General features: G+C 41.9%; 1 protein-coding gene across 2 annotated transcripts in view; it reads right to left on the minus strand.

The window, feature by feature from the left end:
• The window catches only part of pacs1 (phosphofurin acidic cluster sorting protein 1), a 59,193-nt gene that overhangs the window by 17,170 nt on the left and 14,814 nt on the right, over positions 1 to 27,209 (minus strand). For both annotated transcript variants that reach the window (XM_022764094.1, XM_022764093.1), the window contains exons 2-7: positions 10,018 to 10,105; positions 8,919 to 9,008; positions 7,035 to 7,160; positions 2,444 to 2,588; positions 2,243 to 2,334; positions 267 to 344 (exon numbers count right to left, since the gene is read on the minus strand). In XM_022764094.1, the coding sequence (XP_022619815.1) occupies positions 267 to 344; positions 2,243 to 2,334; positions 2,444 to 2,588; positions 7,035 to 7,160; positions 8,919 to 9,008; positions 10,018 to 10,105 (619 nt within the window). The remainder of the gene's footprint in view (positions 1 to 266; positions 345 to 2,242; positions 2,335 to 2,443; positions 2,589 to 7,034; positions 7,161 to 8,918; positions 9,009 to 10,017; positions 10,106 to 27,209) is intronic.

Consider the following 27,209-nt stretch of genomic DNA (forward strand, 5'->3'; position numbering starts at 1 on the left):
GGGGGGGGTTTGAATGAGGTGAGGCAAGGGGGAGAGGGGGGGGGGGGGGGTTTGAATGAGGTGAGGCAAGAGGGAGATGAGGGGGAGGGTTGGGGAGTCCAGTCGAATCAAATTTATTTGAAAGGGCTTTTTCACGAAGCTGGTTTGCTGCAAATTGCTTTACAGAAATAACAAGCAGGTTGAGAGAGAGAGAGAGAGAGAGAGAGAGAGAGAGAGAGCGATCAGGATGGATGAATGAGGTGAGGCAAAAGACGTGTTTTTCTTACTCTAGTGATGGCGGCATTGGAGGGCAGCTTACGCCTCGGCTTCTTCTTCCTCACCTCGTCTTCTTCATCATATAGATACTGTGAGAGAGAGAGAGAGAGAGAGAGAGACAGAGAGAGGAAGTGGAGAACATAAAGAGAGAGGTGTTTCAAACAATGTTTTGAAGGTTAGTTCTGGGTTATTAACATGTAGGTTTTAAAGGACAGGGCTAGCAATAGTCTTTTTGTTGTAAACAAACCCACAATGAAAAGATCTGACTAACAAATATTGTCTGTGAGCTTCCACTTTCCAAAACCTGCACTTGATGACATGTGCACTATCTTCTCCACATACAGTTTACTGTCCTGCTTCTGTACATACACACTAATGCAAATGTGTATTAAACCGCAGCTTAAAATAGTCCGCAACAAATGCATTAATTCATCCAGTTTGAGTTCAGTCTGCTAAGAACTACATTACCCTACAGGGTCTTTTTCTTCTTTAAAATTGAAGCTACATGTGTGTGAATCATCTTGAAAGACTTATATCTCTATTAGATCTGAGGCACTGCAGACAAGTTAGAGAAGTCCGAACGTAGAGAGACTCAGACGAACCGTATCATTAGGTTTGGTCTTTTCATTATTGAAAACGTATAACAACATCAGCCTTATTCTTTAATTTCAGAGCTTTGGAAATCGTTTCTTTTCGTGTTATGATAACCATGTGGCTCTTTAAAGTCATCACTGAGGTGTGGCGACACTGCAGCAACAAAAGGCAAGAGTGCCAAGAAACATTAGCAGTTAGACGGTTACACAAGTTGTTTACAAGTCGACTGTTTTAGTTTAGTTTGAGGTAAATCCAAAAGTCAATGCACAAAATGTCGGTAATAATCATTCACTGCAAAACACACTGCTGCAAGTGCGGGGGCGTTAAGTTTACAGACAGTTTAGATGATAATTTTAAAGCAGCTATCTTAGTGACTACAGTGTTATCATCACCAACAGAAACATGATCCAAGTCGTAAAGAGCTGAGCACCAGCAGTGACCCGTCTCCCTCCATCCTCTCTCAGCTCACTGCCTCAGTCCTGCAGTCAGTCTCCTCACACCTGTCCCACTGCCCAGCTCCCTCTTTATTCTCCTTCCTGCCGCTCAGCTTCCCTCCATCCCTCCTTTCACCCTCTTCAATCCGGCCTCCAAAGCCTTGTTGCTCCCTTCTTATCTCTCTCTGCTGCCTGTTTGCTCCTTTCACTCTCGCCTCCAATCTCTCGCACCGATGGGCGCCTATTCCCCCTCGCATCCCCAGAGCCCTGTCACTTTCACTCTCATAATCCGAGAGAGAGAAGGTAACACACACACACACACGCGCGCGCGCACAAACACAAGCTCTCGACTGATGCTCACACCAATTTGTTTGTGAATTTTGTCGCCTGTTCTTTCAAGTTCTGTAGCAGAAGTGAATGAAGAAGAAAATGGGACAAAACTCAGGATGCAGCTCGTTTCTCTGGCTGCTTTCTCTCTGCTCTAATAACCTATTGTACCTCATGTACCTGGGGAGAACATTTTCCCATGGACCAATTATGTTCAGTAAAGTATATATAATGTTTTATATTGTGTATTAATCAAAATGGATAGAACTTGATTTGACACATTTTGATACTTTACGAAGCTTTAAACGCAGATAATTTATGATCTGTGCTGCTTGAATGATTTTAGCACCTTAAATCACAATGTAAAACCACTGAAAACACAATATTTATTTATGACATCATAAAAAATAAATGACCATATTTAGCAAAAAAAACTGCTGTTGAGCAATAAACAGATGTCAGCAAATGCTAGCACAGAGCTACCTTAAGCCATAGATCACAGGGCATTTTCAGGACAAATCTTTATTTACACTTCTTCCTACGTTGACAAAGTGACTCATGAAGGCGAGAGTTACCATGAGATTAATCAAGTACTAAAATCATCGTTCGTTATGGCCCTGATTCAAACACACCTGCCCGTGAATGGGATCATCGCTGCCCTCCTGTTCAGACGAGTAGCTCTCCTCCTCTTCCTCAGAGTAGTTGTCAATGTCAGGGGAGCGATCTGCAGAGACAGAAGCATAAGACAAACCATGTCATCGGGACAGTCTGACAGAAGCACACAGAGAGAGAGAGAGAGAGAGACAGAAGTGGTGGAAAGGTGAAGTGCTTACCGGACATTTTGGCTTTGGGCCCCTCGTGGTCGATGGGCTGGCTGGACAGGGAGTAGACTCTGACCTCAGCGACGGGCACCGAGGCGTCCTTCAGCTGGCTGTGCAGCCCCAGGACCTGGGCGCCTTCACTGGGATGCTGCATCACCTGGAAGAAGGAGGCTGTAGTTTTCAATCTGTTTATCCAGAGAGCCCAGGGCTTTAAGAAGCTCAGGCCAACATGTGAACATATTCGTCTGGGTGCAGCATAAAGTTAAATATGGTAATGTTTTTGTCTGAATGGTAATTTCGCATAATTTGCTTTTATTTCATTGAGTCATGAGGAAAAAGCCTTTAAAACCAGGAAAAGACAATAGTTAAGGTATATCATGATATCAAGCATCCTAGATATTAACTAGTCTCATATCATGATAGAAGCATTTTTCATTACCTACCTCTACATGAGTACATAAAAAGATCTGTTGAGAATAAGGAGGCATTCTGTGTCATGTATGGATGTGCCCACACTGTATGTGGTTTGAATAAAATCCTGTCATTGCCGAAAAGCAACTGCTTTCTTGGATGAGATGCATCATTTTAATCATGGTCTGTCTATACACACAGCGGGGATAAACAGCGGACGACACATGATTAAAATAGCGTCACAGGAAGAGGAGAAAGAGGAGTCAGACCAGAGAGACTGACGGCTCTGCAGACAGAGACATACAGAGAGAGACAGGTTAGACAGCAGCAGGAGAAGAAATGAGGGCAGACGAGGAGCAGATGTCGAGGAGAGGATGATAACGGAACAAGGAGGCAAAAAAAGAAAAGAAAGGAGGCTGAAGAAGATAAACAAAAATAGCAGTCAGGGATTAACATAATCAAAGACCGACGACGACGACAACGGATAAAACGCGAACATGTGAGGCAGCAAAAAAATCGTTTTGGCTCTGCGGCTGCAGCAAACAGCAGCGTCACGTCTCTCCTGTGTTTGTGTGTGTGTGTGAGAGAGTGTGTTTGTGAGAGTGTGTTTGTGTATCTAAATGAATGACACCCAGCCTCTCTCAGCAAGTCTGGTCACACTCACGTAGTTAATGAAGTCTGAGCAGCTTATTATGGAGACAGCCTGAGCCACACATTAAGGAGAGACAATAGTGCTATACATCCATTCAGCTGGATGAGGTTCAGCTAACCTGCTGCACATGATTCGAGCGGCAGCTTTCTAAAAGCTCCTGCAGCTGCTAATTTCAACCATTTTCCAGTCAGAGAGACAATTATGCAAATCTGACAAGGCAAACATCACGAAGATGCAATGTGCATATTCATGAGAAACTGCTTTAATTTTACTTTTTTTTCTCTATTGCCGATTTTATCCACGAAGAGACTAAATCCACTGACGGATTTACTCCAGGTTCATGTCCTGAAACCCTGCGACAGCTTTTTAAAATTCATTTTAAAAAGGGCTAAACTACTGCTACTGCCATGACTAATGGAATGCATCACGTCGAACAGCATGCAGTGAATTCCTTCCTAAAATATACTTTTATCACACAGATAATTACGGCTTTTAAATGGGACTATTTTCTCTCTCCATTACTGCACAGCATTAGGTGCTCCGGGTGGCAGAGAAGCAGCAGCGAGAAGTTATGCAAATCTAGTTAAATGGAAAAACAAAAAAATTACATGATGTTGCATTATTAAATCATGTCAGGGAGTGTGAGACTGCAAGAGAGACAAACAGGCAGCACAAGCCTCTGATTACTGAAGACTTATGAGTGCTGGTTACATAAACAATGAAGTGCTATTGCTTTAACGTCTCACTGAATTAGAAATGACTTTGTCTCAGTATCGGAAAAGCAGAAGCAACCAGGCAAAAACATTTTAAACCTTATCATTTTCATCTAATCTCACCCACTTCTACTTCTTGAAAAATAATGGACTTTTAGTGGTGATATCATGGGGCACTTAAAAATAACAACTAGAAATAACATCAAATAACAACCTCCCTCCAGTGACATTAGAGGAAACCTGTGACTTTAAGTGACACAATTTGTTGTGGAGTTTGCAGTCTATACTGTGTGTATTAGCAACGCTTTAAAGCTGCCACACTATGGAACTTTTGAAAGAAGAAAAACATGTCTCTTATGGGTGAAAGGTGCAATTAATAACTGTTCAACTAAATACGCTCAGGGGTTTTGCTGCTACAGCATTATTTATTCTAGTTTGAGCTTAGTGCGGCTAATGTTAGCTAACTGTCTCCCGTCTGCTTGTGTTACTGTTCAGCAGGATTTATAGTTGCCACAAACATTTTCAGCTTCTCAAATTTCAGAAATTACTACTTGTTTTTTTTTTTTTCATCATATATGATGCTAAATGAAATACTTGGCTGGTTTTGGACCACTGCAGAAAGAGAAAAGAATGACTGATAACAAAAACAAATTCAGCTTCATACTACATTTTAGGATGTCGAAGTTAAACGTGATGGAAAATTTTCAAGGTTTCACTTTGATAACATCTCAAATTTACAGGCAAAGCATTTTTGAATTTCCAAGGTTCAACAGTTCATCCTCGCAGTCCCTGCTGGGTCAGTGGAAACTACCTGTCATATTAAAGAAACACAATGCCTTCAAAATGACATTTCTTTGCGACTTCGAATGAGAATGTACCAACTGAAAACCCGAGTGTGTCCCCTTTAGCATATTATCTTTCCGACACACACACACACACACACACAGAGCTCCAGGCAGAATATGCAAACACTTTGTTTCGCTGTGGCTGCCAAGGAAATGAGTCTGAAGCTTTTGGTGCGCATGAGTCTGCATTTGTGTCCTTTGCCCTCTGCGAGGCACTTTGCAGCCAACCTGTCTGTGGAAACAGACCTCATGAATAAAATTTGACTTTACTTTACATGCAGGGACAGACGGCCAGAAGGCATCACCAAACTGCGGCACACTATTTTAGATAAAGAAGCCTTTTCATCAGGTCTGGCATTTTGCCTTAGGGTTGTACTACACCAGCTTATTCTACTATTGGATTTTGTTTCATTTGCTTCTGATAAGAGACTCAACTAACTGTCGTTCTGGAAACCAAACCTGCCTCTTGATGAACTCTGTGTGTTCATCTCTGTGTTTATGTCTTTTTCTCTTCGTAAAGTGTTTTGCGGTGAGGTGTGTTATTCTGTAAATAATTCCGACTTCACTCACAGACCAATCCTATGAAAGCCACCACGTGAGAGCCACTGTGTGCACGGCCAAGTTCGCTAACACACACAGACCATAAATCACAACCCTTTTAAAATGACTTCTTATTGTGGGAGACAGAGAATGCAAGAAGCTTTTGGCAGAAGAGACTGAAATTTAATGGGATGTTTGATTTATGGTGCCATTTATGGTGGCGGAGAAGAGAACGCTAGGCCAAAGATCAAAATCCGAGTTTGATTTTAAAGTGCACTCGCTTGAAATGAGTTTAGATGAAGGTTAGCGCTAAATAAGTTTCAAAAGGCAACCGCTGTGAATAAAATTCTCTGAATGATGGAGGAAATGTGAAATGACAGATCTGCATGAGAAGCAGCGTGAGAGAAGATATTAGGTCGTGACGACACTTAGTGAAATGAAGTTAAACTCAGATTGGAAGGAAGCAGGAGGCAGAGGCTGCATGTTTAGGGAAATGAGCCTGGGACCGGTAGTTTGTTGGGTCAACAGCTCAGATCAGCAGGGACATTTGTCCGGCTGAAAAGGATGAGACTCCGCTGACTCAACAACTCACAGCTGACGTGCCCTCAGATACGCAGCTTAACCTCCATCTGCTGCTGTGGAGGTGCTCGCTGCTGAAAATACACAAAAATCTTCCGGGGGGAGTTGTAACAAGGAGCTTTGTGTGGATGCATGAAGCCTTTCCTCCATCTCTCCTGCAAACGTCAATGAGTCCATTCGTTTGGACAACACTTTAAAGTGCAGTCGCTCTGTGCTGTGTCGTTTCATGCTGCTTTTTGTTGTTAGTTTGTTTTTTTTTACAGCAGCAGATTAATTCAAGCCCATTTTCGATTGCAGCTTGTGTCCGCATGAATCCAAAATTTTTGTTTGCAGCTGCAACGAGACGCTGTTCATCGTTCTTTACAGCAAATTACATCCTCTTGAAACAAGGACAGGAAGTCAAGATTCTCATTTCAGCTTCTCAGTTGTGAGTATTTGCTCATTTTTCTTCAGCTTATGTCACAGTTAACTGAATATTTATGAGTTTTAAACTGTTGAAATTGTCATGGGTAAATTTCCATAACTTTTATAGACTAAACATTTTATTGATTAAACTGACGAGCTAATAAAAATAGAATAATCATTGTAGACCCTAGTTGAGTTAAAAAACAGTAGAGTTTGTGCTTCAGGTGTTATTTTTTAAATTTGATTTACTGTATTAACTATTTCTAATAATAAAAACGAAGAATAAGAAAATAGAGAATAATAAGCCCTGATAACACAACAAAGCAACAAGATACAGTAAATTGTATTTTAGTAAAACTGCCTCTATTTCTTGAATGAAGAAACATCATTTCACTGGTATAGCGCCATGGATAATACATCCATGTATACCGCTTGATAGCTGAACCAAGTTGTGATACCTCGGCCATGTTGATGAGGCCCAGGGCCAGCGTCTTGTATCCCAGGATGGTGCGGTTCTTGTATCGCTTCCGCCGCTGCAGCATGATCTGAAGCTTGTTGGCGTCCCTCTTGAGGAAGTGTGGATACTGCAGGTGCAAACAACACGGAAATACATACGTTAGAAAACCCAGCCAGAGGCAAAAATAGCTCGCAGGTGGGTGACTCACTTGCGAGATGGGTTCAGAGCGATGAAGCAAAGACATTTGATGATTCCCAGGTCAGAATAATTGGGTCAACCTAACTGGCTCGTTGCATAAGGCATCCACACCCGCTGACCCGTCTCTGGCGTCCTGAAGTGTCGAACCACTTAGTCTCATCCGAACTATGACATAAGCCATTCATTAAGGATCTCACCGGCTGCGCTATAAATGGAACAAAACCAACTCCTGTAACATTGTTCAAAGACATGAAATCACTCCGCTGCTCGGTTTTAATAGGCTTCCTCTCCGCAGTGCTGCTGCTGTCGAAACTTTAATGTATAATATATAGCGTCTGGCTCAGTGCACCGGTAAAATCCAGAGAGAGAAACTCCCTGACCTTTTAGAAACATGGAAATTGGAAACGATGATTTAGAGCAGAGGAAACTCTCCTGGGAATTACATTCACCGTGCTCAGGCTGAATGCACAGAGAGAGTGAATGTTAGACGCTGTATGTGAGCAGTGCTGATGTATGCAGAGGTTTTTAGTGCGCGCAGCATCTCCGCACATGTGTGACAAAGACGAAGCCTTTCACGTGTTTCTGAGCAAAAGCAAATCAGTAGATACCGATTTGGTTCAACGCGGTTTGTGACAGAAACGGAGGCTTCACACAAAATAAATCCAACTGCATAAAAACTGCGTAACGTACAAAAACTCATGCACTTCCCTTTCACCTAATCGGAATATAGTCCGTCCAAGATCTAAGGGCATTTTTGTTTGATTATTGTGACTCAAAATGAATTTTAACGGCCTGTGACGATAAATATTCTTTGTCATTTCACGATAAATTGCATTAATATATTCAATAATGAAAATGAACTATGAAAAGTTATGACTTTTCCCTGGCTGTTTATGGACCCTGGATCAGGTGTTCAAGGTGTGTCATGTTGTGTTGCCAACCATGTACAAAAACAAGCAACACCTGTACAAGCACTAGGAGAAGAAAACCCTCCTCCTGTGATGACGAGCAAGTTTGTTTGTGAAGAAACAAGGCATCATATTTATTTGACCTTTGCCCCTAGTGTTTATGAAATGGATTCTTCTGTAGCAGAAAACAGCAGTGATGAAACTGGCTGGCTTTCTTCTAGTTTGACTCTCAGTTTTTTGCACAAGATTTAATTTGGATTGTTTTTTTTTTTTAAATATGTTCTTGCAAATATTACAGATTGACTAACTTTTGTGTTTCTTCTTTTTTTTTTAGTTCAGAAAATGACCAATTCCTGGATGGACTGGGCAAAGCTTTTTTTTTTCTTGGTGGTGGTGGTGGTGGGGTTTCATCTGCTCCTTTGCAAACAGAACTTTTTATTCTCTAAATATTTTATCACCCTCACTGTTCACAGAGAATAATTCCACCTCTGATCAGAGCTGTGCATCACATACGGTGGCCCCTGTGATCTTCTACAAAAAAACAGGTACATGACACCTGCCCCCAAAATTCTACATATTTCAGCTCGACATCAAAACTTAATTTATCTGTTTTTTTTTGGAGCTAGAGAATGTGTTGATGTGGGTACTGATGCATCAAAGACATCAAAGGTTATTATTTTTGTCCATTTCTGTTGGAAGTACAAAAACACCACGAGGACAAAGTTTTTGTCTGCTCTTGACTGACGGGCCCCTGACCTCTCTGAACCTTTTGTCTTTACCTGCAGGGAGAAGGTGAGCTGCAGGTCGGTCTCTGTCAGACCCGCTGAGGACAGCAGGATCTCGTTGGAGCGCAGGATCCGCTTGGAGCCCTGGGGAGGCGACAGGAGGAGGAGGAGAGACGGAGACAAAAAAGACAAAAAGACAGAGCATCATGAGAGCCAAGAAACTCTCATCAACCACATGCAGTGAGAGGAGTGAGGGAACAAAGGAGGATGAAAAAGAAGATGAAACTGACTGATAGGAGGGAGCTGAAAGGAAAGACTGAGCAAGTGGAAGAAGAAATGAAACAGCTTAAAGTGTCTCATGTCCCAGAAACAGAGAATTTACTGGTTTACTAAGATAAAAAAAAAAATAAAAAATGGAGATCATATAGACTGAAAACAACTGGGGAGTGGAGAAACAACATTAAAAATTTAACCATCTTAAACTGTTTTATTAAAAATAATAATTATAAAGTATCAATTTAGGACAAGCTGGAGAAAGCTGAGCAAACAACATTTAACTTAATACTTAAAGAAAGATGGAAACATCTCTGATTCTCTCAAGAATACGGGGAAAGTAATTTACTGTGCACCCAACTGTGGAGAAGTGGCAGACACTGTTTTTGGCTGTAAAGGAAGAGAAGGAAGTGTGTGTCCACATCCAATAACCTGACTCAACAAAACAACGCAACACAACAGAAATAGAAAACAGAAAAAAAAAGTGCTACGTTTGTGGTTTATTCAGCAGCATTTCAACATCCACTGGTCTATCGGTTTGGCAAACTCAAGTCAAAGTGAAATTCAAGTCTTTAAGTCCTAAAATACGATTTTGCTGATTAAAGCTAAAGAAATAATTGTTGAATTAAAGCTGAGTCTGATTTAAATGATTAACTATTATTTATTTGCGGGAGAGTTTCATCAGACGTTACAAACATTAATTAAATAATCGTACATTCAGCTGGAACTGCTTTTTTATATCATGAAAACTAAAATCTAATTGCGGTTGACTTCAATTATGTTCTTAACTAATCCTGTCATTTTTGTTTGCCTTCAAATTCAGACTCAGCAACAAACAGTTTTAGCAGCTAGGGATCGTTTTGTACGTTTAGTCTCGTACCTGCAGTTTGACGGCGATCACCACCGAGGTGAGATCTTTATCCAGCTCCTTCAGCATGATCAGCTTCTTCAGAGTCAGATTGAACAGCCTGTGGAAAACACACAATAAGACTGAAATTAGATTTATTGTTCATTAGCCGTCTCTTCACACTACAAGCAACATGATCAACAAGTCATCAGAGGTCCGCCCGTTCTTTATATAAAGCTGAGCGGACCAATGTGTGGACAGTTTACAAGCAAAGAATACATTCATCAAATCAACGCCTGTTAATATTTCTCTGCTTCTTTTCCCTTCTTATATAAATCCCTGTGATAAACATTAGTTCCGCCTGGAAAAATGCAAAATGGATGAGAAGCTGTCGACATGTAGCGAGAGCTTCCCAGTGAAACATTTGCAATTCATCTCCAAAACAAAGCTTGGATTGACGATAAGCTCTGAAAACATTTTTTTTTTTTATTTCTTGTGTTAATTTTTGATTCATGATGCCTAAACAGAGCTTAGCTGGGCGCTTACTGTGAATCATGTGAATGAAACTGCATGAAAACAATTTAAAAGCATAAAAGGCATCAAAACTTTGTAGACCTGTATATCTTTTGTTCCATATGATCAGAACACAACACACAAAAACAAGATATTAGGGAGCCAATATGAGACTAATGTCCTTTTGTACTGTCCTTGAAAAATAAGTGTGGATCAGTCACATCGGGCTGAAACCCGATCCATGTAAAATGGTCAGAATCGGGAACAATCCTGATCCAGTGGCTCAAACTATTTGAAATCAAGCCACCATTTTAATTAAAAAACAGGTACGCAAGTGAAATATACGAGGGCATCCTGGAGCAAATGTGCACATGATGGTGTGAGTCTCAAAACCTTGTGATCCTGGTAATCTGTCATCCGCTTCCTGCTCCATCTTTACTTTGTATAAAAAGTTTAGTGCAGCTTTGTGTTTTGTTGGATGACAAGCTGTTAAAAAAAGAAATTCAATTCAGCCCACGATGAGACTGAAAATGGTTTGCTATTTTTGTAAGTGTCATCAGTGCGAAAACACACACAAACAGAATTATGTTGGATTTCTTCCATTTGACAGTCATTGAAGAAAGAAGAGATTGTGCAGGTACAACTTGTGTCTCAGCCACAGGTTTCCTAATGTTTAAACACACAAAGAAAGCAACACTACGCAGACATAAGGCGCGCACACACACAGAGACAGGAACGCTTAAAGTGTTCAAAAACACAGAGACGTACAAGACCAGAAGCACTTAAAGAACTGAAATGGATTCAGAGAAAAGACACACACCCCGCACCCAAACAGCAGCTGTGCAGCCAGGGGGGTCAGTCTGTTCAATAATTCATCTCCAGGGCTTCAGAGACAGAAAGTGAACCACCAAAATAGACCTGCCGGGGCTGGCTGGGGGGGAGTCAAGAGGAGATAGGGAGAAAACAAAGGAAAAAACAAACCAAAAAAAAAAAATAGACATTATGTCAAAGAATGATACACAGGAAAAAGGCCAAGTCAGGCAGGCTGACAAAGGACCAGAGAGACAAAAGAGAAGGAAAAGACAGGGAGGGAAGACAGAAGAAGGAGGAAAAAAAGATGTAGAGATAGGAATGAATATAAAGAGGAGGAAACAACAAGCAGTCAAACAAAGAGGAGAGAAGAGAGGGAGGGAGAAAAGAGACATGAAAATTGAGGGAGACATCAACAGAGAGAATAGAGATCTGGGGATGACAGTGGCAGACACAATGTGTTGACAGAGGAGAGAGGTGAACTGTCTGACATTAGAAAATATCAAAAAAAGAAAAAGGTGGGTATTTTTCCAGGACACGTAGAACAAGGGATACACAGGACAAACTGTTGGTTCCAGCGTCTCAAATGTGACGATTTGTATATGCACTCACATAATAATCCTTTTAATATGATTAGAGCGACTACAAAATATCAACCAACAGTCTCTGATGAAAACAGTCACCGAAAAGCCCACAGCCAAGACAAGGACAGGGGTTATATGATGACATCTAGACACAAGTGCTGATACACAGACACACTCCAGCTTCCAATGCAACCTCTAATGGCAACTGGAAAGATTAAAGGCAGCCAGAGTGGACAGAAAAATTGCAGCCCCTGATCCAAACACACCTCTCCACCCTCAGCTCCCTCTCATCTCACCTGGGCCCGCCTCCAAATCCACCCCACTTACTGCCTTTCATCTTTCTTTCAGCACTCGCATCCCAACACTGAAATGGACAAGTGCCGTCCCCCCCCCGACTACTGATGCAACCAGTGAAAAAACTCGGCGACAAACACCGAGGGCCCTTCTCCTGAAAGCCCAAGGCTTTCCAGCACAAGATCAAAGTGGCCAGGAGAGGTTAAACCTATGAATAAAAACAAATCAATTTTTTTTCTCTCTCTGATAGAGGAGAGAGCAGCTAAGTGCAGCTTCTGCTTTCACCTGTTGGAGCCGAGTGGACTCAAGATGGAGAGGGGGGAGGGGGGAGGGGGCCGGGTGCCAGGGGTCGATTTGGGACGGGACCGAAGCACCTGAGGAAAACCATTATGGAGGCAGGGGGTGACGGCGGGAGGGAGAGGGGACACTCAGACCGAAAGATATAAGCACAGGAAGACAAAAACAGAGAACCGGGCGACTTTTGCACTTTTGTCGCATTTCTAAATCAAGATCACATCTCCCGCTGTTTGAAGGTAAAAAGCTTTTGTTGTTGTTGTTTGCGACTAAATAAATAAATCTATTCCGTAGTCTCTGGAGGAACAAGTTTCCATTCATCAGAGAAGAAGCTAAATTCTAGCCACACCAGCTTATTTGAACTACTGCTTAAAGAAACTTACATACAGTAGCTACACTCTGGTATTAACACGCAGTGTGCTGCATGGTTTATACCAAAATGTGAACAGAAGTCCATCTGTTATTTCAGTGGGGCAGTTTGATGCGGTTTGTATGATGTCAGTCTCTTTTATTGCATCATTTGGCTTTATCTGCTCAGTGGCTCGTTTTCCCTCGCAGGGTGGGATCGATCAGGAAGTTGACGAGACATTCACTGCTCATGACACGGGGCCTTCGTCATCGGACGTCGTGGTTGAGGGTTATGGCTGTTGGAGGGTCCTAAAACTCCTCGAACGTGGGGTGTTGAATCCACGCAGAGTCAGGGCTGCAGAGATGCTAAAAAAAAAAAAATCGAAGCATAACCTCTTGATTTACCGCAGCTATGAGGTGCAGTAAACAACTGTCCGGTGGGTCATTACTTGCATGATGTAGCGACTGAACGAATTCAAAATTTCTCATGAGATAAACTTACAGTAAATAACCAAACAGTACTTCATTGTTATTCAGTAAATGGATGCGAGTACCAGTGGGATTTCTGCAGAAGTCTACTTCTGCAAAGGCTGAAACACAAGCCGTCCATTAAAGCATCATACAGGAATTCACTTTTCTTCTCTTCCACTATCAGGTTAAGGATCAAACATCTCTTTACCAAAGGAAACAGCTGACAACAGAAGGACCACAAGCAACGCGAAGAAAACCTTTTCATGAGTAACGCGTAGAAAGATGAAGGGAAAGATGAAGGATGGAGATGATAGACTACCATGGTCCTTAGGTGCTGTTTTTATTAATTCTCTGACACTTCTCATGCAGGGAAACTACCAGGGGCACCTTGGTTACCAACCACTGTACCTGCTGTAAATCTCTCTGGATGAGACAATCAGCCCAGTGCTTAAAAAAAAAAAAAACACACAGCTCCAGCCTCGTCTCCCACACAGTTGCAGTACTTGTCATCATAGCTGACGAGGGGAATCACATGGTAAAGGTCAAAACAGTCCGCCTGCCACGGACGCTTCCTCTCCGGTCCAGTTCTCACTCCTCTGTCCCGTCTCCTCGACAGCCTGTCACTGCACCTCGACAGTCGCTACGCATTATTATCAGTCTGAACAAAAGGACGGAGACGAGCAGGAGAGGATTCAAAAGGGAAATAAAATGGGTGTAGGACGGTAAGGTTAGGGTTAGGCCGGTACAGTAACTGGGAGGATTTCATTGTGCAGCAAAGAATGGAAACATGTGAAGCACAGCATTGTCTTTCTAGCACAAATAATTACAAATCTGGTTCCACACCACAACAGCTGGGATATAATTATAGGCTGCAAAGCATAATGGAAAGAACAACAAACCTATTTGTCTTTTAGTGAGTCTAGCTAAACCAGGATTTGGATTAATTCCCACTGGGACAAAACTCCCTTTGGGCTCAAATATGATATTAGCATTCCTGTTTGAAGAAATAATGCCAATAGAACGGCTTTATTTATTCATCTAGTGAATGTCAAAAAAGCATTACTGCAGCTATATCCACAGTAGTGGAAAAGAGGCACATAATAACAGAGATGTGTTTTTAAGTGTTGTACAAAAGGAAGTTGAGAGTTCAAAGCTGAGTTTTGAGTGGAGTATGAAGTGGAGTGGATACAAGCAGGGCTGCAACTATTAGCTTCATTATTTATCAGATTATTTGCTTGGTTAATCATCTTGGTCTATAAAGTGTCTGAAAACACTTAAAGATCACAATCACAATTTTCTGACATCATCAAATCGCTTGTCTTGTCTAATCACATATTATTACATCAGACAGAGAAAAGCAACAAATCCTGATTGTCTGATTGTCAAACTACAGATCAATTAATTGAATAAGTGTTTCCGGCAAAATTACATATATGGGGATATGACAGTATAAAGCTGGTGTAATTCTTCATTTTTCATATAGTCGACAAATCCCATAGAAAGACTAAAACCAACAATGTGTTAGTCCGTCTCTTAGTGGTCTCTGACATCCTGATGCTACCTGTGGCACTTGGCCCCGCCCATTTGTTCCTACTTAAATCCTAAAGCTTTAAAAATAAATATACATATATATATATATATATATACATATATAGAGAGAGAGAGAGAGAGAGAGAGAGAGAGAGAGAGACAGTAAAAACGTCTCTATAACTTCCTAAAACAGCAGGGCATTTTTATCCAACAGTAGTAAACAGTTCATTTGGTGGGGACTATTCTCAGTGGAGGATTAATACACATTTGGTGCTCTAATAATGAGTATCCAGTCAGCAGGACAGTGAATGTGGGACGGAGTCAAAATAAACTACAGGGCCTGAGTTCAGTGTCATAAAGGAACAGAGTGGTTCATTTTCAGACATGTTTGGACAACAGTGGAGCCTTATGGCACAGAGGAATAAACAGTATGAGGCTTTGATTACCCAGACTGTACTTGATAGTATCATTAGTACATTGTTGGTTGAGGTCTTATAGGATAAACTTAATGCAGCTGCAAATAAAGTAGTTTCAACAGGCAGAGACCTCTGGGCAGGTGGGACATTCACTTTAAGTAGTAATTACTCAAAAGTGTACTGAACGGACGTTAAAAAGCTTTCCTGTGGTTGTCTAAACAGCCCCAACCGTCTGGAAGGAGGATTAAAACAAACGGTTAAAAATCTTAGTAGAAGCCTTTTCACATCTGAAAGTCAATACCTGTGTGACGTACTGGGAAAAGCCGCAACTTCACTTGTAAAACATGTGTCAACACATTTTTCCACAACACAATAGTTTCACTTCTTCTAATGTGTATGTCAGGAAATTTACAAACTCTAGTTCCAAAGAAGAGGAGATTATGAATATTCAGTACTTGTGTGGGTGTCAGCAACATCGTTTCACCACCTGATATATTGGATTAATCGAGAAATTAACTGGCAAACAATTCACCTACAACAATTGTGATAACCAGTAATAGTCGTTTATTTATTAAAGACATTTATCAAGCAAAACAAATAATATTGAGTGTTTAAAGATCATTGTGGGCTCTGGGAGTGGTAACTAATAGATTCATCTACGACTGCACCTAATGATCATTTTTATCTTTAGGGAACAGTTCATTCTTGCTATTCAAAACCACGCCATTGGCTCCAAAGCGACACGTACAGCTCTGGGAACATTTAGGGGGAATTTTTCATATTTTTTGTAAATTCACTGTTTTAATCGATCTGATGCAATATTGGATATCAAAGTTCGCACATGGGATCTTCATCTATGCCCCTTGTTCTGTGTTGTGAAACTGTGCTACACGATTGCTACAATATTACATAATGAAAGACAAGAATGAGACAAGAGCACATGTTGAGAAAGTCTCCTGTACGCAGGGTGTGTGTGTGTGTGTGTGTGTGTGTGTTGGTGAGCGAGAGAAAGTGTGTGTGTTTGTGTGTATTCTCAGTGGGTTACTGAGTGCATCAATTTGGCATAGAAGTCCCCGTGGTTCTTTTGGACAAACAGGAGGAAGACCTCAATGTCTGACTCACCATCACTGAATACATGTTGAATGCCCTTTTGGCTGATGACGCCTCGTGTTTTCCCAGCAGTCACTGCTGTTTATTTGTTTATTTGTTTAGGGAAGAAGGCAGGGGTGGATGAAAGGAGGGAGCTGACGGAGGTAGAGAGCAGTTCGATAATGTCCGTGGGAAGATTGACCTCTGACATTCTGGAAAAGGCCAGTCTCTGAAGAAACACAGACGGCGTGGTTATCAAAGACGCCGAATGTGGTCGCGCGCACACAAACACAGAAATACGGGTCATGAAATATCAAAGTAGAAGAAGGGAAAGCGAAATGAAGCGAGATGCAAAGATAAGTCTTCAGCCTTGACTCAGTTAGGGCTCAATTTAGTGATTTATCTGTCAGTTGTGGGTTTTTTTCCCCCCAATGAACTGAATTCTCGTTAGTCTATGAAACGTCAAAACAGAATGAAAAATGGCGCGCACAATTTCGCAGGATGACTGTATGACTGAATGTAAAAAGTTTGCAAATTTTGAGCCAAGGTAAACAACACTTAAGACATACAAAATGCCAGCACAAAAAGAAATTTGAAGCACCTCTTTAAATGCAAAAAAAAAAAAAAAACGCCACTTCATTAGCTTCCTAAAATGTGACAAAGTGTGAAAAACGTAACAGAAGATCCTCACGCATCAAACCACGGAGCCAGAGAGAGTGACTGGTGAGACCGTGAGAGTATGTCTAAATGTGTGAGAATATACTGTGGGTAGGTGGGTGTGAATGCCTGTGGCTTTAAGAGGAAGGTGCCTATGGTTCCCTTGACAACAGTCCGTCATGGGAGGTGTGACCTTGCCATGTCATAGCAAAACAACACAATACAGTCTATCACGCCGAACTCCACGCCCTGTCCTCTCCTCTCATTCATTTTCTTTTAACCCTTCTTCATATTTACTCTCCTGCCCTCTAACCCCCCCCCCCCCCCCCCCCCCCCCCCCCCCCCCCCCCCCCCCCCCCCCAACACCTCCTCATCTCCTCTTTCTCCTTCTTATGGCCTTTACCTTTCCTCTTACCCCACATCACCCGTCCTCCTTCCTCCTACTCTGCCCGTCTTTCTCCCCTTTTCCTCGTGACATCAGAGCTTCGTCTCCTCCCTTACTGAAGGACAGTTCCTGTCGTCCTCCCTCCCTTATGTAACGGTAAGTCAACTCTTCTCCTTCGCAGTAGCGCCCGCTCCACCCCATCTCCTTCCCTTAAGTAAAAACTCTTCCCTCCCTCCTCCCCCAGGTAATTGTGATCAATAGCGTCGCCGGATCTGTCGCTGAGAGGAAGAATAAGAGTCGTACCCTCCTTCTTTATCAGCTCCCCTTGCTCTTCTCCTCCAAACTCATTATCATTCCATTACATGGATTAGTCTGTGCCCTGACACACAGCCGGGCCAAACCCTGCTCATTTTGGACAGTGCAACGCGCACACACACACACACACACACACACACACACACACACACACACACACACACACACACACAGTGAGATCCAATATCTTAAAGATGATAGAAACGATACTCTGAATAAATACAGATCATCATTATGTCAGGTGAATTCAAGGCCAATGTTTTTTAATGTCATAATCTTAAATCCAGTTAAAGCAAGTAAAGAGCCACATCAATGAAAATACAGAGATCTAATATTAGTGAAATCAAAGCTACAGATAGAAGCTAATGGATGCTAATGGGTGTAACATCGAGCGGCTCTAATCAGTATGACGATATCAATACAAATAATTTCCCAATATCAATATTGGTAACTGCATAGCAAATGTATGCACAATTACACATAAAATAATCGAAGGGGTGTTCAAAGAAGTGACCTGGGATCTGTTGTTGCATGTCACATCTTCATGCATGTCAAAAAAAAAAGCACAATTAACTAATTTTGTTTAGTTTTTAATTACATTCAGCCCCGTAAGTCGACTTAGCGTGTAAACAAATGCTGTATGTCATTTATGATGTTTCAAAAATACAAAATACAGAATATATTTAAAAAAAAAAAAAGAAATTCAATCAAACTAAAATATCAGTTGAGCTGATGGCGAGTCAGACATTGAGGTGAAACCCAGCGCCTCCCAACAACATCTTACTGCATCATCGAGGGAAAGTTTCCAAGTATGTGAATGTTCCTTATTAGGAAACCGCATTACCACGAAATAATTACACAACTACATGAAAACAAAAGCAGTACACGCCGTTTATCGCCGTATGATGGATTACCTAAAATATGTCGAGCCAAAAGCAGATCCGCCGTGTGAAACCTTGTATAGGCTAAAGATAGAAAAACAGCGGCTCGGCCGACGCGCAGCAGCGCTGTGTTGTCAGTCTAAACCTTCATCATGTGTTGTTCTGAGGACAGTGATGAAAAGGGAACAAAAAGAGTCCATGTGACAGTTCGACTGAGAGATTGACAACGGGACCGAGAGCTCTCTGACAGATTATTTAAAAGCTCTCAATTTAAGTGATGGGCCTGTAGTAGGGCTTGATAACAATGAATGTAATAATGACATGTTTTTTAATACATCAAGGAATGATTTCATAACTCATCTATGCTCATTTCTGATTATACAAATATATAAAAGGACCTACTCTACATCATTTATTTAAAGTGCATTTCCATAAAAACTTTTTTTGTGTATTATGTTCCAGAAAATATATTTCTGTGTATGTATAGTTGTACCTCGCACTTTTCATATGTGATACAGAAAAGTTAGCAAACGTTACTTTTAATAGAACCACCGCCACAGGCGCACAGGCAGGCTTACACAAACACGCAAACAGAAACATGCATCACATGACACATGCCACAGGCACAGCTGAGAGTTAATCACACACAGACATATAGGGATAACTCATACACCAGAAAGTGTGATCAGTGTGTGTTCGTGCGTTGTGTGTTCCCAGTGTAAGCACTTGGAGTGAAGTCGGCCAAACCCAATTTCCCCTTCATCCATTTATTTGCCACCTTTCCAGAGTCACTTTGATCCGAGTAGATTTACAGCAGAGCTCAGTTGCCTTCATGCACAGACACACGCACGGATGTGGCGTATGTGCGCATGCATACACACACACACACACACACACACACACACGCAAATAAAAGGAAAAAACAACCCAGAGAGATACAGGAGAAAGTTGTCGAATGTTCCACCCTAAAAACTGGAGATGATCCAATACTGATGAAACCAAAACGATAGACTTTGATGTTTGTGTGTTAGTTTGAAAGTGTGTGTGATTCTGTGTGTGTGTGGATTTTCAAGAGAGGAGGTGGGAGCTGATGTGGCTTAAAACCTCAAAAGGGTGGGGGGGTTTGATCCCGAAGCCCTCAATAAGCTTATCGGTGGCCTCCATACTCTAACCCCTCACACACTTATACACACATTAAAGATCTCACAACACACACGCACACACACACGCACACTGAGGACATAAAAATAAATATGTTCATTCCAATTAACGTGTGCATGAAATCAAGAGCAGCCATAAGCAGACGCAGGCGAACACTGTGTAAAGACCGAGAGGCAGAACGAGCTAGAGAGAGAATAGAAGAAAGGGAGAGCGAGTCAACAGTTTCTTGTAGTGTGGCCCCTCACAGGCAGCAAAAATAACAAGCATTCGGTTCCTCACTAACAACAGTCTCAAAATAGCTTTGGCTGAGTGGAGACAGCCTGTAAAGATGTCAACAGTTTGGCAGAGCAGCGCTGAATCATTTTTCTTCCTCTTGCTTTTATATTAAGATGCAAACAGCATAACTTCTCTGAAAACACATCTCAGGCTCTCAATGTACATTATTACGACAGAGGATGAGTGACAGCACAACGTGAGCATGAATCCCGTGAAGTGTAACGCCGTAACTGTGCCTCCGTCGGAGGAACGAACCCTCCGTGTGGTTAATATTTTATATTTGCAATTTGTTGGTAGTGTAGAAAAATGTGCATCTATGTGTGACAGTGATGCAAGGTGAGCTTGTTTAGCTCTGAAAGATTCTGCCCGGCAACATATGAAAATATGTCGAGTAACACTGGGTCCACAACTACAGGGAACATGAGCCCAATTCGTGTTATAAAGTGAGAACTGGCTCTTAGACTCACACATTCACTGTCATTTCACTTCTTTAGTCGCTGAACACCTTGGACTCAGTCAAGTCTGCGGTGATGAAAGAAAAAGGGTTGTAGGAGCAGAAATGAGGATCCAGTTTATCTTCTAATCCTCTTCTGTGGTCAGACAGACACAGACACTGTCAGCACTGATTTTACTCCAGTGCTGAGAGAAGCAAAACATGCTGGATACAAAAATAGTTGCTGAAAAAAAGTCAAATCTCAGCAAGAATTAGCCTAGTTTTGTTCAAAACCCACTGTCGAGACCGAATTTGTACAATTTAATGACCTGATCGCACCAACCAGCAACAAAATGCTTGACAGCATTGCTAACAAGTCACTGTTAAATGAGGCTAGCTTACGCTGTGTAGGTGTGTAGGTGTCTTTAGAAATTTTTGACTACAAAGAGTTGATCCCAGCATTAGCATCAGTGCGTCACAACTTTTGATAATCGGTGCTACAAAAACATTTTGGTGGGTACCAAAATAAAGTTCACTCATATTTGCTCCAATTTGATCTGAAATCCAGACTTTCCAGAACTTGGTGAAATGGACATCTGGCTACATGAGATCAACAAATAACCGAGGACCTGAGGTCGCCTTCACTCTCTCTGAAACCCACTCTATAGGAGCACAACCTGCCTGCGGGGTAGAATGAGTCATAAAGCTCTGCAGTCCGCTCTGCTCATCATCCATGACCCTCTAACAGCTCTGTGGCAGCCAATCAGCTGCTGGAGGAGGCGGGACGTTGCGTGGCCAAAGACATCAATCATTAGGGAGAGAAATTGCATTAAGTCTAAAGATGGAGGTTGGAGCAAAACTGAGAGATAGACCGGTGTGGATGTGTGTGTTTATAGGCGATACACCCCTGGCCTGGTCTTACAGATAATTAGGATGCTGGTCACAGCAGCAGTCAGACTCCAGCGAGGCTGAGGCTTCCTCCTTCCTCGCCTACAGTGGTGCAGAAGACTAATGCTCCAGTAACATAAAAATGAATTGGCAATACAGCAGGACAGTCTGGCAAACACTATTACTGAGATACTCGGTGGTTCTGTTTATGCTGCTCTGTTTTTAATCTACGTTGGAGGAGCAGGTTTCTTCATAAAAAGGGACAGAAAAGCAGCATTTTTGCTAATTCTCATTTCTCTGAAGAGGCTCTTTTCACGCTGGAGTTTAGGTTTAAACTTTAATTTACAGCCAGATAAAACACAGAGCATAAACAGCCTTGAACGCCACAACAAAACACATGAAAGAATATGCTAAAAACATGCTAAAACTAATCATTCAAGGTCACTTAAAATTCAAGGTACACTATATCAAATGGCCTAACATCATCATCAACTGTTCAGACATCATCACCATCATCACACGGATTAAACTGAGGGTTAAGACCGGGCCGGGTTGGGATTAAATTCAAGATGAGCTGCAGAATTTGGAGTCAAGGGTTTGGTTTACAAAGGCAGAGGCATGTCAGGAATCGTTCACGCCCACAGAGGTTGAGCGCTTGATTCTCAATAGGATTTTAAATGACTCAGAAAAAATAAATAGTTACATATCAGATGCGTGTGGGAGGAATCGTATTTAACATCGTGTGACTCATGGAGAAGGAGATGACGTGATTTCATTTGATGAACAATTTTGTTTCCAAAAAAAACATGGCTGCACCTGTGTAGCAGTGTTTCGGATTATGGCAACTAAAATCTAACGTTTAAGTGTCAAACACTCATCCTGTAATCCCATCCCAAATCTATAAACCAAAAGCTCCTAAATTCAACCCAGCACAATCTGATTTAAACCCAAGCACCCATTTTTTACAGCTTCAAAATGGCTTTACTGAATATACTGTAAGTGTTTGTAAGGAAACTTTTGAATGATTAGACCAACACAATCAAAGATGTAACTGTTATAGTCATATAAAGTCCAATGTGCTGTGAACTTTGAGTCTCACACACACACACACACACACACACACACACACACACACATACAGTAGACACAGCGGCAGCCCACCAGTTTATAATTTTTTCCCATTTACAGTCGGTATACACTTGTCCTGATCCACATCTTATCAGCGTTTGTCCAAATGGAGCACAGTATCCAACGCTGCTGACACACATTAGAAACTGATAGTGCTGTCTGCTCAGGGCTGAGGGAAAGCAAACAAACATGTACACAGAGGAGGCTAATTGTAGTTCGGTTGATCAATATGCATGAATGTTTTACTATTTACTGTGACACAGAGAGGGAGAGAGACAAAGAAGGATGAGGGAGAGAATAAGAAAAAGGACGAAAAAGCAACATGACACTAATCCAGTAGCTTTTAATATAGTGCAGATCGATCGAAGCCAGTTTAGAGAGCCAGAGTCTGTCTGTCTGTCTGTCTGTCTGTCTGTCTGCCTCTCTGTCTGTCTGTCAGTCTGTCTGTCTGTCAGCATGGTCATGTTGATATTACAGATACATAACACTGAAATGTCCACCAATATCTGATAACTAATCACCTTGAGTCATTGCAGAATATATCGATACAGATATCTCACATTCAGTGCTACAGCAGCATTAGAGTTTACCTGCTGCTTCTGAAACACTGTGGCCTTTTGTGCAGATGCAGTGCTGTCAGTGAGTACACAACTCTAGACTCCGTCTATCTTGTTTTTCTATGTTGTTTGGCTCTTATATTAAAAAAAAAAAAAAAAACCCTGGAGCTACAGCTTATTATTCCTTCCACTCTGTCAATGCACAACCTCTTTTGAAATGAAAATAAATAAATCATACATTTTTGAAACTTGACTTGAATATCAAGTGTAGACCAGCCAAATTAAAAAAAAAAAAATCCTTCCTTTATGAAACTTAAATTTCAGACAGCATTTTCATTCAACTGTTACGTCAGATCCTCTGATCCGTATTCCAGTTCCTCGTTGCCATGAAGCTTCAAACGAGCAGCAGAAAGACAAAGACAGGATAATGAACAGAATGTAGAGAATGCAGTGCTCAGGTAATATTTCCATAACCCAGCTAACTAACATATTTGGGGGTTTAAGAGTGTTAACTGGGATTAATTGGGGTTAACTATTTACAGGCATTAATGAGTCTTAGATTTTTTATTACTTCTAAATGGGTCCACTGGTGCATCCTTCTTTGAAGAGTTACTAAGCTCATTAGCTTGGCTTTTTAAAATTCTTTTAGATGCCAGCAAGGGCACAATTTAAAGTAAACAGCGAAATGAAAACAGCAAGAAAATTATCTTTGAGCAGCTTTAAGACAGAAATATTTATGTAGGATTCATGTGCACTGGAGATGCGTTCAGTGTGTACCTGATTCATTCCCCTGTGAGCACGTACAGAAGCCAAGTATGTCATTGGAGATGCGGGACGTGAGCAAGCAACGTGTCAAAAGCAGCAAAAGTCACAAAAATAATTATCTCCTGCTAAAAATAAATGAGTTGTTTTTCTAAAAATGAGCGTTTGGCCTCCTGCTCCTCTGACGTCTCAACCTGTTCTTTTCAGATCTGCACAGTGAATTGCAAAAAAAAAAGGCTCGACAACAATAGATGCAGAGACTCACCTTGACCTTCAAGGTGAGTTTCAATAAACATTAACTGCAAAGAACGACGTAACATTAAACTACCTCTCATCAGCTAATGGCTTCGGGAGACGTCGGGCCCCCGTCGTCCTAATCTCTCCGGCCGCGTCTGCTTTTGTTGTTTTGGTTTCGGGAACACGGGAGCTTTTATGGAAATCTGGGAGAAGGGCTTTACAAGTTACGGGCTATAATTAAATGTAACTGTGAGACGTGTGTGTGAGTGGAGCGCCGGGGCAATGAGAGAAGAGACGCTCGGTTTTTACCAGAATATTCTGTTCAGGAAGATTAGAGGTGAAATGAAGCCGACCGTCGGTCCTGCCAGTCTCTGTTCCTCTTCTGTGACATTTCCTTTTTCCATAGCGTGTGTGTGTGTGTGTGTGTGTGTGTGGAGTGGAGAGACAGCCAGCATCTGCAAACAGAATCTATTAATAATTCTGCTGCCCGAGCCTGACATTGTGGGTGTAAGTGTTTTTCGGTAAACGTCAACATAGATCACTTATCAATTTTTGAAGGTGTGTCACCTGCATCACGGGATGGCAGCTTCTTACAACAGGGGCGCGGTCACACTGACACAATGCATTAGGACCTGTGTAAATGCATGTTTTTCTGTGTGTGTGTATATGTGTGTGTGTGTGTGTTGCAGGCTTGTTGTCCCCCCTCACTCTTCAATTTCACCCATTTCTTATCTCGCCCAGTAACACAAGCTGTCCACCATTGTCCGCCAACAAAAAGCAGGGCTATCTCTCCCTCTGCCTCTCATCTCCTGCCCACTCTCCCTTCTTCTCTCCATTCAAGGCTTTTTCCATTTCTCCTCTGGCAATTCACAATTCTCCATCCTCCTCCGTCTGTCTCATCTGATAGCGCCTCTGTTTCCCTCCATCCCATCACCCTGCTCCTCCTTCCGCTCCTGTTTTTCTCAAACCAGCCCCCAAAGCCCAACTTTATCTAATTGGTTTGTTTACTTTTTCAGAATCAGTGGGGGTTTTTTGGGGTTTTTTTTTTTGGCTCTGCCTTGCTCCATCTTTCTCCAATATAGGATTTGGATTGATTTTGTTTTATTCCAGTCCAGTCTTGCCCTCTCTGTGTTCTCTCTCTCTCTCTGTCTCTCTCCGTCTTTCATATCCATCTCCACTTTATGCTAGCCGGGTCCCTCCGCTCACAGTCTTTTCATGACCTTTTCAAACGTGAGGCAGAAAGGCACATTCAGGTCATAAAGTTAAGACAATAACTGACGCCATTTATATCATATAAATGTCTTTTTTTGTCACACTTCCACTTAAAGCCAAGTAAAAGGTTGTTTTTATTGTTGTCAACTGAAAAATAAAAGTCATCTGAAGCACAGACATGTCAAAGCTTTTCTTGTGTACAGCTTCATAAGAGTTTAAAAGAGTAACTGTGGTCTCCATCGTGGTCTGGTGATGTCATCAGCACACCGTGTATTCGTGAAAAAAAAACCTGTTTCAATTTCACTTTAGGACGACAGTCGATTCTTAAATAAAAACAAAAGTCAAAAATAAGAGCCGAATCATCCACATCGTCAGTGTCATGTCATATTGGAGGCATGCTGCCACCCCCGCTAACATTAGAAAAGATTATGACATTACGACAACACCAGCCTCAAAATTCTTGTGTTGGCCAGATTGTAAGTTTTAGGAATTAAAACATTAACCTTCAGGCCAAAAGAGCGGGTGTACTGTATTTCACAGCAAATGACATGATATTCAAAGCATGAGTCAACGGTGAGACCAACATTTTGTGACTAAATTGATCACGCGACGACGTGTCAGGATCGGTCTGATTCAACTCAGGATACAGCACCAACTGATAGAGACTGTACCACCCGACATCTGTAACTGGTTTCCTGGGGGGAAACCCCTGCAATTGAAAACCTCAACGTACAGATCCAAAAACGACATATGACAATTTGTGATATTCAAACACGTAAAAGAAACTGGGGTGGACTTTGAAAATGCTGTGACTTTTATTTTGAAAGATAGAAGAAGTTTGTAAAGCCTCTAAACATCAAGTGTGTGAAGATGCCAACCAAGACTTTTGAGCTTTGTGCAGCCAAGCATGCTTATGGTTGGCAAATATACACACACACACACACACACACACACACACACACACACACACACACACACACACACACACACACACACACACACACACACACACACACACACACACCCCCTCCCGTTCTCCCACTGTGCCCTGCCTATACCATGTCTACTTATGATGCAATGATCTCTCATGGATGCATGTGCATTTGCTTTAATGAATACACACATCAGTCTGCCAGCGTGTGTGTGTGTGTGTGTGTGTGTGTGTGTGTGTGTTAAAGGAAAAAAAGAGTGTGTAAATGTATGTGTCAGTCTGAGCGTGTGGGAGAAACAGTGACAGAAACAGAGTGGGTGAGTGTACAATGGCATAAGTAGGTTATAGGTAACACGTTGTTGCGTGTGTGTGTGTGTGTGTGTGTGTGTGCCACATGGACTGTATGTACTATATACATCACTGAGCGTGCAGTATGTGGTTTTACCGTACAGCTATAAGGCAGTTGTGTGTGTTTTCCTGCGCTGTGACTCATACTTAATCTGACGGCAGAGCAGAAGTGATTCCTCCATCACAGTGAAAAAAAATATATATACATATATATGCGCGCGCGTGTGTGTGTGTGTGTGTGTGTGTGTGTGTGTGTGTGTGTGTGTGTGTGTGTGTGTGTGTACTTATTGCTCACCACAGTGCTCATCAAGACCAAATCCTGGCATGGCTCTTTGCTGTGTGCTCTTGCCCACTGCAGGGGAGCTATTTGAGCGTGTGACTGCATGTAGGTGGGTGGGCACTTCATTTTTTTGATGTTGTTATACGAAGCTATCTAGTGTGCGTATCGGTACGTGGGTGGCTGCTGCCTCGTTTTGGAAGGCATGAGAGTCGACTGTGCAGTACGTGTGCGCAAATGTGAGTGAGTTCTGATGTTAGCCAATGAATCCCATCCCTGGAGGAATTCAAAAATGAGAAATATGGGGGAAGTAAACAACAGTGACCAAGACGATCTTGGACAGGCCAGTAGTTCAACATTTCTGTGCTTAACGCGACGTGACAAGAGAGAAACAGCAAGAGAGAAAGCGCTGGAAAGAAAGTGAAAGC

The sequence above is a fragment of the Seriola dumerili genome, unplaced genomic scaffold (assembly GCF_002260705.1).
Source record: "Seriola dumerili isolate Sdu_G_001 unplaced genomic scaffold, Sdu_1.0 BDQW01000531.1, whole genome shotgun sequence".
NCBI classification, from domain to species: domain Eukaryota; kingdom Metazoa; phylum Chordata; class Actinopteri; order Carangiformes; family Carangidae; genus Seriola; species Seriola dumerili.